Here is a 12,565-nt window from a genome sequence, read left to right as displayed (position 1 = left end):
TGCTTGGATACGGAAGAATCCCGTGCACTGCTACAGACTAGGGACCGAGCGGCTAGGCAGTTCTGCAGAAAAGGACCTAGGGGTTACAGTGGACGAGAAGCTGGATATGAGTCAACAGTTTGTCCTTGTTGCCAAGGAGGCGAATGGCATTTTGGGCTGGTTAAATAGGAGCATTGCCAGCAGATCCAGGGACGTGATTGTTCCCCTTTATTCGACATTGGTGAGGCCTCATCTGGAGTACTGTGTCCAGTTTTGGGCCCCACACTACGAGAAGGATGTCGACAAATTGGAAAGAGTCCAGCGAAGGGCAACAAAAATGATTAGGGGGCTGGAGCACATGACTTATGAGGAGAGGCTGAAGGAACTGGGATTATTTAGTCTACAGAAGAGAAAAATGAGGGGGGATTTGATAGCTGCTTTCAACTACCTGAAAGGGATTTCCAAAGAGGATGGATCTAGACTGTTCTCAGTTGTACCAGATGACAGAACAAGGAGCAATGGTCTCAAGTTGCAGTGGGGGAGGTTTAGGTTGGATATTAGGAAACACTATTTCACTAGGAGGGTGGTGAAGCACTGGAATGGGTTACCTAGGGAGGTGGTGGAATCTCCTTTCTTAGAGGTTTTTAAGGTCAGGCTTGACAAAGCCCTGGCTGGGATGATTTAGTTGGGGATTGGTCCTGTTTTGAGCAGAGGGTTGGACTAGATACCTCCTGAGGTCCCTTCCAACCCTGATATTCTATGATACATACTGGACAAGCAAATTCATCTGCAAGAAAGTCCTGGACTTTACATTTACCTGTAGGAAGAGCTTTGTCACACGCTCCTGAGTAGGGGCCTATTCCTGAACTATTAACCATGATGAGAGTTTTGCCATCAAACAATCCTCCTCCTGCAGAAATCAATGACAAAACTCCCATTAACTTTAAAAGGAGTTACAATTCCTAGGAACAGGCAGGTAAATAGACACTTGTCCAGGGCACTCACCTGGGCTGGTTCTCTTCCGGAAATAGTGCCCAAAGTAACTAGGTCAAATCTTTCTATCTCCACAAGGGTGCCAGACTTTATCTAGATCACTCAGTAATAGTGGTAAGTAGGTGCAAATTCCCTAGACTCTGAAAACAAGAGGTTTGCCAATTAGGACGTGGGCTCCAAATTAATTTTTTGCTATTTTGGTCAGACATTTCACAATCAGCTTGACTGAAAGTAACTGTAGCTGGGCAATATCTCCTGATCAGCACTGGGCTACCCCTACAGTGCAAAAACATACGGTATTCTTCCATTCATCAAGGCCCAGCAGCTGTCCCAGTGCAGATTACTAGTTAGTCATGATTCACATTTTATGGGGGGAGTCGAACTATCTACCAGAGATACCCTCTATGGATTTTAGAACATGCATTTACCTTCACGCCAGGAGGAAGCCTGATTAATTCAGTTTAAGCTTCTTGATCTGCAAGAATCAAGAAATACAACTGTATGGAGCAAGCAGACAGACCTTTAAAAGTATCCAATGAAGCTAGGGCCTGTCATCCTTCTAATTTCCTTTTCAGAAAGTAAAAAACAAACAAACAAACGACCCTCCCACAGCATCCCAAACAAAGATGCACTTAATATCCCAGTCTAGAACTCATGGGAGCAGCCAATAGCCTTACCTTATGCAAGTTCCAAAGCCCTTTCTCCATTATATTTGCACATCGTTCATGCAGAATTCAGCTCCACTGGAGCCATATTGGAGGAATTGGCAACATAACTTGCCCTTCTATGGGATCCTTGATCAGAGGATCTAAAAGTGCTTCACAAACATTGATTAATGAGGAGGTAAGCATTATTTATAGCCATTGCACAGATGGGGTAAATAGGAGACTACATTGTCCTAAATCATATAATGAGGCAGTGGCACATCTGAACACAGAAACCAGAAATCCTGACTACCTAGCCCATGCACTGGCCATTAGACCACACAGCTATTAATGTTTTTGTACCTCTACTACAGTCTAGCCCTATAGCTGACCCATTTATTTCTCAGTTCCTACTGCTTTTTTCATTCATGAAGAATATCCTAGCATGCCGGTCTCTCTCCTTTTAAGAGATTTTTTACATCCTCTCCCTGTTTCTCCCAGCTGATTGTAACTTATGATCAGCTGAGCAAAGTAGATGAGATGCAGCCTTCCTTCCCTGTTGGATTCTCTGCCACATCCCCTTGTAAACCAAACCAAAAGAAGTCTGGAATGGTGTGGCTTTTCTCCTCTCTACCTTTGATGTGTGCAGCAAAAACATATGGGAAGTAAATATACTATTTAATTTACATTTCATTATAATTGGCACGGGCTAATATTTAGCACCTGTGAATGCAGGTTCTATTCCAAGCTCTGCAACCAACTTGCTAGGTGACCTTGGGCAAACCACTTCACCTCTCTCTTTCTCCACTCCAGTTTCTTCTTCTGCATGACAGAGGTGGTAATGATACTTGTCTACTTGGCAGAGTGTTGTGAGGCTTAATTAATTAACACACAAAAGACTGAGATTCTCCAATAAAAGGTGTTGTACAGGTGTAAAGCATTATTATTTAAGTATAGAGGCTAATTTAAAAATTTAAATGAAAAATAAAGTATAATGAAAATAGAAAGCTGATCTTACAGAGCTTATACAGTGCATAGAAGCAGTCAGATAAGAAGATAAATCTACTTGGTTCTCTCTAATGTAAGAACACTAGATACTGGATCACATGGGACCTGTTTTTCTAATAATTCCATAACAGAAGCCCTAATGAGATATAATATGAACTAGATGAGATTATTTCAAGCCCTTGCACATTCAGAATTTTATAAATACAAGTCTTCATATAATGCATATGTGCAATATCACTTACTTAACACTGCAATAGAGAATGTAGCTTTGAAATTCCTGAATTTTGTTGTTTACAGTCCCAATTTCAAGTGGTGTGTTATTACCCAAAGTTTTTGGCTTTTTATTATTAAAGAAAGAGTGGGAGACAAGGAACTGGGTGTTTATTGAACATTTAAGTTAAATGATGTGATAAAGGTCTAACTATTTTCATTTGAGTGTTGTAAAATGGAAGAATTTTAGTGTTATGTTATGATAGGCATGAGTAAGCCCCATTGCAGCAGTGGAGATATGTCTATAGGTTTTGCATCTGTTTTTCTGGCAGGAGCAGGTGCTGGTTTGAGTTGGTGTGTCCTGGTCTGCCGGAGCTTGCTTCTGATGATGAGCTTGGCAAGGCTGGAGGGGTTGTTTGAAGGCCAGAAGAGGGGATTTGGGAAAGATTTATTTCAGCATGTGGTCCTCATTGAGTATGGTTTATAATTGTTTAATGATATCCTGTATGGGTTCAAGTGTGGGGTGGTAGGTAAAAACAAGGGATGTGCGGTCAGGTTTTATTTTTTTTTCCTGTATTGAAGCAGGTTCTCTCGCTGGCATTTGCGATCAATGAGGTGATCTACTCTGGTGGTGTATCCTGGTTTGGTGAAGGTGGTTGTAAGTGAATTAGGGGATGCAGCCCAGACTTTCTCCTCAGGGCATATTCTGTGGTATCCGAGTGCCTGGCTGTAGATAACAGATTTCTTGGTGTGTTTGGGGTGGTTACTAGATCTGTGATGATCCATAGGTTTCTTCTATATAGTTGTCTGTAGGGTTCCATTGTTGAAACAGATTGTGGTGTCCGGGAAGTTGATGCTGGTGTGAGAGTCTTCTAGAGCAGTGTTTCTCAACCTTTTTGATACCAGGGACTGGCTTGCTGCCTTCCTAACTGTGTCAGAGATATCTCAGGGACCCACTCTTGTTCACAGACTGGGCGTTGAGAAACACTGCTCTACAGGGAGTTTGATGGATGGGAGGTGGTTGTTGAAGTTGTGGTGGAAATCTATGAGGGAGTTTAGGTCATCTGTTCCAGAGGATGAAAATATCATTGATGTATCTCAGGTATATCATTGGTTTCATGGTGAATTTGTCCAGAAATTCTTCCTCAAGGTAGCCCACAAAGTTGTTGGTATATTGGGGAGCCATCCTAGTGCCCAAACCATTGGATGGGTAAAGTGTTTGTTGTTGAATGTAAAATTATTATGGATGAGGATGAAATTGATGAGTTTAGCAATTGTTTTTGGGGTGGATATCTGAGTGTTGTCCATTGTCTTGTAGATACTTGAGGCAGGCAGCGATGCTGCCATTGGGAGGGATGTTGGGGTATAGGGAGGTGACATCCATGGTGGCAAGGACAGTATTCTGAGGGAGGTTGTTAATCTTGCAGAGTTTCTGGAGAAAGTCAGTTGTGTCCTGTGGGACCTTCTCAAGAAAGTGGATAGATGTGATGGTGATATTATCACCATTTTCATTGAGAAATACCACAAGAGGAAGCCAAAAAAGATAACGAGAGATTGCACAATTAGAGGTAGTAGTTGGTCATTGGTTCTCTGGGTTTCAGTGTGTGTGTGGGGGGAGAGGGGGACACACACTCATGGAGCTTACATATAGTAGCTGTTTTAAGAGGCTGCTGCTCCTTCTGCAGAAGTTGGAGAAGGCAGAAGCAGTTTTCTCCTGCAATGCTGCCAGGGTTGAAGCTGGAGGCATGGGATTGTGGTTTTAAATGCACCTTAAACTATTAAATATTAGTAAAGGGTTTAAAATATTTAATTGCAAAATAAAGGATATTTTGATTTTAAATGGAGTCTAGTGATTCTTGGAATTTTAGTAACTATAAATTTTTGCATCTTTCTAATGAGTCGATTGTGACTTAACCATGACAAGTCATAATCAGCATTGTACTTCCCGCCCCATGACTCAGATCTGAAAAGTGGGGCACAAAAAATCTCTGTTAGTTGGTAAAACAAAGAGCAATGTTTAGTTCTCTCAGAACTGCAGGGATCTGTGTTTGAATGATGAAGCGAAGGAGCATTTTTGCAAACAGTGCCACCACCTGGAAAAAATACTTTAACACAGCAAAAAGGTCCAAGCCTGGAGCTTCCTAAGATAAGACCAGGTTCCTCATTTGATTTCTAGGACAGTTTGGTATGCAGACCAGATAGTCAAATTTAGGCATTTGGGTTTTCCGGACAAGACTTGGACATGTCCACTTACCTCACTGGACTCTAGGTGGTTTGAGGTTGCTCCTTGAGGTGTTTCAGCAGAAGGTGGATATAGTGAATACTACAAGCCAGAGATTCAGAACACCCTATGCTCTAGAGTAGGCCGAAGGGAGACAAGACACAGCACCGTTGGGCTGGAACACAAGGCTGGGGCTCAGGAAGAGAATGACCCTGTAACATGTTAACAGGTGAGACTGGGCTTTCAGGACACTTGGAAACCATAATGGGTTAGAGCAGGACTCTGGCTTGAGAAGAAGCCTGGCAGGCATGGCACCTCTGAGACGGAGTTCCAAGCAGACCAAGTGCCACGGAAAACTACAGCATGAGATGGGGATTTGGAGCTCCCTGGCTGCTGTGACACGCGGCAGGACAGTAGGGCAGAGAGGGGCCTAAGGAAACATGTCTAGTGGGAGGAGGAGGAGGCCAGGACTCAGGGAAGCCTAAGGGCCCTAGATGGGTAGGTAGGTGAAAGGGAGACTGGGGCTTAGCTCGGCCTGAAGACCTAGGGGGGTGGATAGAGAGGCTGTAAGTTCAGCATGGCCTAGGGACCTGGCAGGCCAATGGGCTAAGAGGGTGAGGCTGGGGCTGCCCAGGAGCCTAGCTGGAGGAGAGCACACAGGAAGGGAGGCACCGGTTTACACCGCGCCGCCCAGCGGGGCTACCACTTATCAACTCCTCTTATAGTCTAGCATGGGCCGCCGGCCCTCCTTGAACAAACTACAACTCCCAGCAGGCGCAGCGGCGCTCCAACCCCCGCCCCTCTTGACGCATCTGCGGGCAGATTGGTTCAAACCGCCCGCCGAGCTGAGAATCTCTTTGGTCGGGGCTGTTGTCACTCCGAGCGCGGGCAGATAGACGTTATAGGCGGGGGAAGGGGGATTCTAGAAGCGAATCCGCGCTGTTTGCGTGGCGTAAGGGCTGCCGCGGGGAAGGAGTGGTGGCGTAGTTAGCGTGGCGCAGGCGCAGTGCTGGGGGAGTTTACTGAGCCCCAGACAGCTGGAGGAGATAAACAGAGGAGGGGGCTGGGGAGGGACCGAGTCCCAGCCAGCCTGGGGCTGCGGAGCATGGCGAGGGGCTAGGGTGGCCAGCCCCACCCGCCGAGGGAGCCTCCTGTCCGGGCCCAGGGCCGGGCTGTCCCCTGCATGGATGGAGCCTCTCAACTTCCACTCCCTGCGGAGCGTGCGCGCTGAGGAGGCCTGACAGGTAACTGCCCCCTTCTCTCCCCCCCCCCCCCCGGCACTGTACCCCTGGCTCTGCACCCCCTCCCCGGCTAGGTAACTGCCCCTCCCCTCCCCCACTACACCCCCGGCCTGTCCCGCCCCGCCCCTCCCCCCACCCGGTAACTGCCCCCCCGCCACTGTACCCCTGGCTCTGTCCCCCCCCCCCCCCGGCTAGGTAACTGCTCCTCCCCTCCCCAACTACACCCCCCGGCCTGTCCCGCCCCGCCCCCTCCCCCCACCCGGTAACTGCCCCCCCGCCACTGTACCCCTGGCTCTGTCCCCCCCCCCCCCCCCGGCTAGGTAACTGCCCCTCCCCTCCCCCACTACACCCCTGCCCTGTCCCGCCCCCTCCCCTCACCCGGTAACTGCCCCCCCGCCACTGTACCCCTGGCCCTGTCCTCCCCCCGCCAGGTAACTGCCCCCCGCCTGCCACTATACCACTGGCTCTGCACACACACACCCCGGCTAGGTAACTGACCCTTCCCTCCCCCACTACACCCCCGGCCTGCCGCCGCCTCCCCCCACCACTACTGTACCCCTGACTCTGTCCCCCCCCCCCGGCTAGGTAACTGCCCCTCCCCTCCCCCACTACACCCCTGCCCTGTCCTGCCCCCTCCCCTCACCAGGTAACTGCCCCCCCACCACTGTACCCCTGGCTCTGCACCCCCCCCCCCCGGCTAGGTAACTGACCCTTCCCTCCCCCACTACACCCCCGGCCTGTCCCGCCCCCTCCCCTCACCAGGTAACTGCCCCCGCCAGGTAACTGCCCCCCCACCACTATACCCCTGGCTCTGCACCCCCCCCCCAGCTCGGTAACTGCCCCTCCCTTCCCCCACTACACCCCTTACCTTGTCCTGCCACTATACCCCTGTCATCCCCCCGCTATACCCCTGTCCCCCCGCACTAGGTAACTGCCCCTCCCCTGTCACTATATCCCTGTCCCCTCCCCCACTACACCCCTGATCCTGGCCCTACCCCCCTGCTAGGTAACTGTCCCTTCCCCCATTACATCCCTGGCCCTGCCCTCTGCCAATAAACTGCCCCCCCCCGCTATGCCCTGCCCCCCCCCCCAGGCAATTACCCCCACTACACCCCTGGTCTTGGCCTCGGTCCTCTCCCCCACTGCACCCCTGGTCCTAGCAGGTAACTGCCCTCTTTCTCTGCCACGACACCCTCTGCCCCCCCCCGGCCTTCCTCCCCTGGTGAGGTAACTGGCCCCCAGCCCTGCCAGGTAACAGCCCCATCCTTCTCTTGCTATAGCCCCCTGTCCTGCCATGCAATTGCCCCCTGCCCTGACAGGTGACTGTCCCCTCTTCATATCCTCACTGCTGTATTCTCATGACAAGTAACTACCCATTCTCTTCTCTGCTACACCCCCTGCCCTACCCCTCCCAAGTAACTGCTCCTATCCCCACAGTGTCACTCCATTCTCCTCCTGCCCCCAACAGGTAACTGTCCCTCTGCCTCCCCTCCCTCTGCATGTCTGCCTGCCCTTTGCATACCTACTGCTCTTGCGTGCCCCCTGGCAGGTAATTGCTTATCCACTCCCTTAAATAACTGCTTCCCTCCCTGGCTGTGCCCCACCTCCCAGCCCAATGCCTTCCCTGTTCTCCCCACTTTCTTCTCCATCCCTATCTGGTAACTTTCCTCTCTTCCCTTGCCCTGACATATCTCCCATAGACACCTGCACAGCTTCCTATCCCTTGACAGGTGATGTGCTGCTCTCCCTCCTCCTGACTCCCAGCCCAGTGACTGTCCCCTCCCTTGTTCCTCCCAGGTGTCTAGGGCTATTCCATAGAGACACCCATCTCTGGACAGTTGGGTTTGAAGACCTAGTACAAGTCTGAGTTTGTTTAAAAACAAAACAAAGATCCTCCACTAACACTGCCCCAATCAAGCTGATCCCTCTGAGATGTCACATGCAGGATTTTAGGAGCAGAGCCCTGGGACACGACCTGAACCCGATGGGACCCAACTGCAAGTGTTGGGGTCGGGTCAGGTGGGAAAAGAACAAGATCGGTTTGGGTTAGATTCGCTTTCTTCCTCCTCCCCATAGGGTCAGTGTGATGGCAGCTCCATGCACCGGTGGCAGCCTTTCTGTTGTCCACCATCCCCAGCTGCACTACGTGTGTTGCAGATTAAGTGGGCCAAGGAGTGGCAGGGCCTCTCACTCTGCAGTGCACACATAGCAGGCAGTGGTGGATGGGGAATTGGGCATGCAGCCACCTGCACATAAAACTGCCCTGCTGACCCCATGGGCAAGAGGGGGTGATGGCAGCTGTGGCGTTGGCTCACCTTTGGTAGGAAGGGTCAAGGTAGGGTCAAAAAACTACTCGACCCTCTCTGGTTTGGGTTGGGCCTAAAAATTAGGCCCGAGCAGATTTCTAGAGGTTATTTTACTTCTGTGTTCGGCACTGATGAGACTGCTGCTGGAATCCTGTGTCTAAGTTCTGATGTCCACCATTCAAGAAGGATGTTGATCAGTTAGAGAGAATTCCAAGAAGAGCCCCAACATGATTAAAGGATTGGGAAACATGCCTCGTAGTGGCGGGCTCAAGGAGCTCCATCTAGTTAACTTTCTCTTTAAACTAAGACGTGGTTAGATCTCTGTAAGTACCTGCTTGGGGGACAAATATTGATAACGGGCTCTACAGTCTATCGGACAAAGGTATATCAAGAGCCAAGGGCTGGAAGGTGAAGCTAGACAAATTCAGATAGGAAATGAGGCATACATTTTTAACAGTGAGAGTGATTGACCATTGAAGCAATTTACCGCTGGTTGTGGTGGATTCTCAGTCACTGGCAACTTTTAAACCAAGACTGGATGTTTTCTTAAGATATGTGTTCTAGCTCAAAAGGAATTACTTTGAGGGAGTTCTGTGGCCTGTGTTATGCAGGAGATCAGACCAGATGGGCACGATGGTTCCTCCTGGCCTTGGAATTGATAAACTTTGCCTGGGGGTTGCCAGGCCTTTGTTGCTCCTGCTGTTGGACCCCTTCCTCTGCCAGGCCAATGAGCCACTTGCACCTACGGGTTGTTGTGCTTCTTATTCTCCCCTTTCACCCCAAGAGGGTGATTATGCCAGTTCAGAGATGAGTGGCCATGGAAGGGTACAATTTAGAGTAAGTTTGCAGTATTGCTGCCCATGCTGTATCTGTGTGGGTTAGCTTCATTCTGGGCACATCTCCCCAGTGGCAGAAAGCTAAGAACCCCTCCATGTTGTGAGCTGGTGCTGCCAAATCCCTAGCTGTTTTCCCACCTGCCTCAATCCCATTCTAACCAGCCTCTTTCGCTGATGGCCCAGATAGGTGAAGTGTTAGATAGCAGCTCTGTCCCCTTCTCTCTTTCCCCTTGTCCCTAGGGGTTGACTGCTGCTGACAGCACCTCGTGCTGTGTTTCTGCCCCCCGCTAGCTTATTTCCCCTACCTTTCAAAGTCTCGTAAAAAGGGAATCTTATCAAGGAGCAATGACCTTGTGGTAGGCATGGGAGAAAGAGGCGGGTGGAGCTAGTGCGTTGGTGAGTACTGTACCAGTTTGTGTTGGGTGGGTGAAAATAGTTTGTGTGAGGGGGAAGGTCGTGAAAGTTTTTCCTTGAGATAAATCATATTTCTGAAAGGACCACGGAGAGGAAGAAATCAAAAAATGACTGTGTGTGTGTGTGGCCTTGGATTTACAGTCTGAGAACCCTGAATTATGTCCAAAAGGTTTGGGATTAGATCCCTCATTTAATGACAACCTCTGTGGTTTCCGAGTGGACTCCTATTCACTTGGCATTGGCAGAACTTTTTTGAAGAGTCACTGATACCAGATTTTAACTTTGAAATACAAAAACTGTCAAGCTCACAGGAAACTTTTGTATAAGAGTGGTGTGGGTGATTTTGGGGGAGGAAAGCTAGTTAGTGGGTTAAACTAAATCTGCTGTTTATACAAAAATCTAGTAGGACTCAGATTAAAAAACAGATCAAGGCCTACAGCTATCTGCATTTTGACTGTAGTGACTTCCTGCTGTTGGGAACAGTTGGAGTTGACCAAGGAGGCACAGAGTGTTGGGTGAACTAGTCTGGTAAATCTTGTAACTCTTTTGTGGAGTGCTTTGGGAGTGTCTTTCCAGGAAACTGCTGCTGTCTGTGCTCCTGAAGTATTGTAACTCCGCAAACATTAACTGACAGGCTGGTGAGGCCAAAGCCTCTAGGATTCTGCAGATCATTAACTTTGGGCTGCAAACTTTAAGAGATCAAACATTGCAAAGTGTCAGCTGCCTTTTTAGACCTTGTCTGTTGTGGAGCATCACTTGCGCAGGATTGTTCTGTTATGAATTATGAAAAAGTGCTACAGAGGATGGGGAAGTTGGGGTGCAGGTGGGGAAGAGTGTAAGGATAAAATCCCATCTGCAGTATTTCCAGACTTTGTGGAACGGTGAGCAGCAGGTAATTAAAGGAAAAATCTGTTCTGGATTAACTGAGTTGATCATAAGGACAACTGCATGAGGTTTGTATGGGAAAGATGTTCCAATGTGGCTTAATACCCTGGCTTGTTTCTATTGCTTTAGTTTTTTAGTAGTACAAGAGTTCAATGTTGCATGTACCCAGAGTGAAGTTACCCCCAGCACAGATATTGCATTGGTAGTAATAGTATAAGTTTACCCTAGAATGTGGCACAATGGTAGGGAGCAATCCTCTCTTCCCAAGAGATGCCAATGCCTGCTCGGGGGCAATAGGTTACAAATGCATTTGCCCCTTTGTCTCTCTGAGACTACCAACAGGGAGGGGAGATTCTGATGATTATTTTGTGACATGGATACTCTACTAGGAACAGATCTGGAACACACCCACTTGTTTTGCACACACCATAGAAAAGCCAAAGGTGACTAATTCTCCATTGTCACTGGTTTGAATCCAGCCCAGGTCCTGAAGGTGAGAAGGCTCTGTCTCACTACTAATCCCTTGACATACCCAGTTTTTCTACCTCATAGCAGAAAAAATGTCTTCTTTTAGAGGAGAGAGGTCAGGAAAACAGAGGAGATCAGACTTTCTGATCTGTCTCTGACAGAGATGCTAATATTGAACTGAACCTTAAGGTAACAAAATAATTCAGTTAGTGCTTTCTCTCTCGGTGGAGGATGCTATATGGAGTGTAGGGAAAGAAACAAAGTGAACGAAGAGATGGGGATGAAAAAGGATTCCTAGTAAAGGAAAGAAAATGGTAGAAACTAGTTGGAGTCATAGGTGGGGTGAAGAAAAATGTGGTTGTATTAAGCCAAGCCTTGTAAAAGTAGGTCCGATGCACCTTATAGTTCTGTATGTTAGCTGGCTTCCAAGGCATGGCCCACGGTTCTTCCATAAGGTATTGGGTCCCACTGTAGTTCCTGGAGCACCTTGGTTTTTCCTGCAAAGTCTCTGTCCCATCTGAGTTTTTTTAGCCTGATCTGGGACATAGCTTGAGATGCTGTAGCTGCAGACTGCGGTGGGGCATTATTATGCTGGGGACATTCAAGAAACTCCGACAAAATACTCCCAGCTATATGGTACAGAACTATATATAAAATAAACAAAATTAAACCAGCTTGCTCTTAAACAGATTCCAGCCGGGGTGGCGCAAAACATGCTTTTTTATGAGCCACATGGGCCGAGAGACCCGCTGCTAGAGAAACATACATTGACTGATACATTCTGTTGGGGGTAACGAATGTGCATGCCCTTTTGTGGGACATCCAGTAACCATTTGGCCAAGAATAATTAGAAGCCCTTAGATGTACTTCCCAGGAGATCCATAAGGTTTAAAAGCCTTAATCTAAACTTTATTTTGGGATCTGTTTCTAAATTAATCAGGGACTATTATCTTTAAATCTTAAGAGTAAGATAGCATGGCTTGCAGACTGGCACTCTGGTTTATTAATAATGAGCACTTCATTATCTGCAAAGCACTTTAAACACTAACTAGCCCATGCAACACTCTTGTGGGTTAGGCAAGCATCAAACATATGGCGAAAGTGAGGCAGAGGTTGTGATTTGCGGATGATGTCAAATTGGGGGTTGTGGGGTTTCTTTTACTTGAAGGAGAGGCTCAGAATTCAAAACTACCTTGACAAATTGGAGAACTGGTCTGAAATCAACAACATGAAATGTAATAAAGACAAGTGCAAAGTACTATGCTTAGGAAGGAAAAAATCAAATACACAATTACAAAATGGGCAATAGCCGGCAAGGCAGTAGTAGTGCTGTAAAGGATCTGGGGGCTATAGTGGATCA

General features: G+C 48.2%; 2 protein-coding genes across 5 annotated transcripts in view; one reads left to right on the top strand and one right to left on the bottom strand.

The window, feature by feature from the left end:
* Nucleotides 1-2,001, bottom strand: part of SLC9A1 (solute carrier family 9 member A1) — a 64,307-nt gene extending 62,306 nt beyond the window's left edge. The window contains exons 1-4 of one of the 2 annotated variants that reach the window (XM_065576858.1): nt 1,650-2,001; nt 1,401-1,447; nt 985-1,112; nt 797-889 (exon numbers count right to left, since the gene is read on the bottom strand). In XM_065576858.1, the coding sequence (XP_065432930.1) occupies nt 797-857 (61 nt within the window). In that variant the 5' untranslated portion in view covers nt 858-889; nt 985-1,112; nt 1,401-1,447; nt 1,650-2,001. The remainder of the gene's footprint in view (nt 1-796; nt 890-984; nt 1,113-1,400; nt 1,448-1,649) is intronic. The other variant, XM_065576859.1, reaches the window with a different exon arrangement.
* A 3,879-nt stretch (nt 2,002-5,880) lies between these two features.
* WDTC1 (WD and tetratricopeptide repeats 1) overlaps nt 5,881-12,565 on the top strand; it is a 42,979-nt gene continuing 36,294 nt past the window's right edge. The window contains exon 1 of one of the 3 annotated variants that reach the window (XM_005302003.5): nt 5,881-6,299. The gene's annotated coding sequence lies outside the window, so the exon portion shown is untranslated. The remainder of the gene's footprint in view (nt 6,300-12,565) is intronic. The other 2 variants (XM_042844665.2, XM_005302004.5) reach the window with 2 other exon arrangements.

Source organism: Chrysemys picta, chromosome 23 (genome assembly GCF_011386835.1).
Source record: "Chrysemys picta bellii isolate R12L10 chromosome 23, ASM1138683v2, whole genome shotgun sequence".
Classification (NCBI taxonomy): Eukaryota; Metazoa; Chordata; order Testudines; family Emydidae; genus Chrysemys; species Chrysemys picta.
This window is presented reverse-complemented; position numbering and strand designations above follow the sequence as displayed.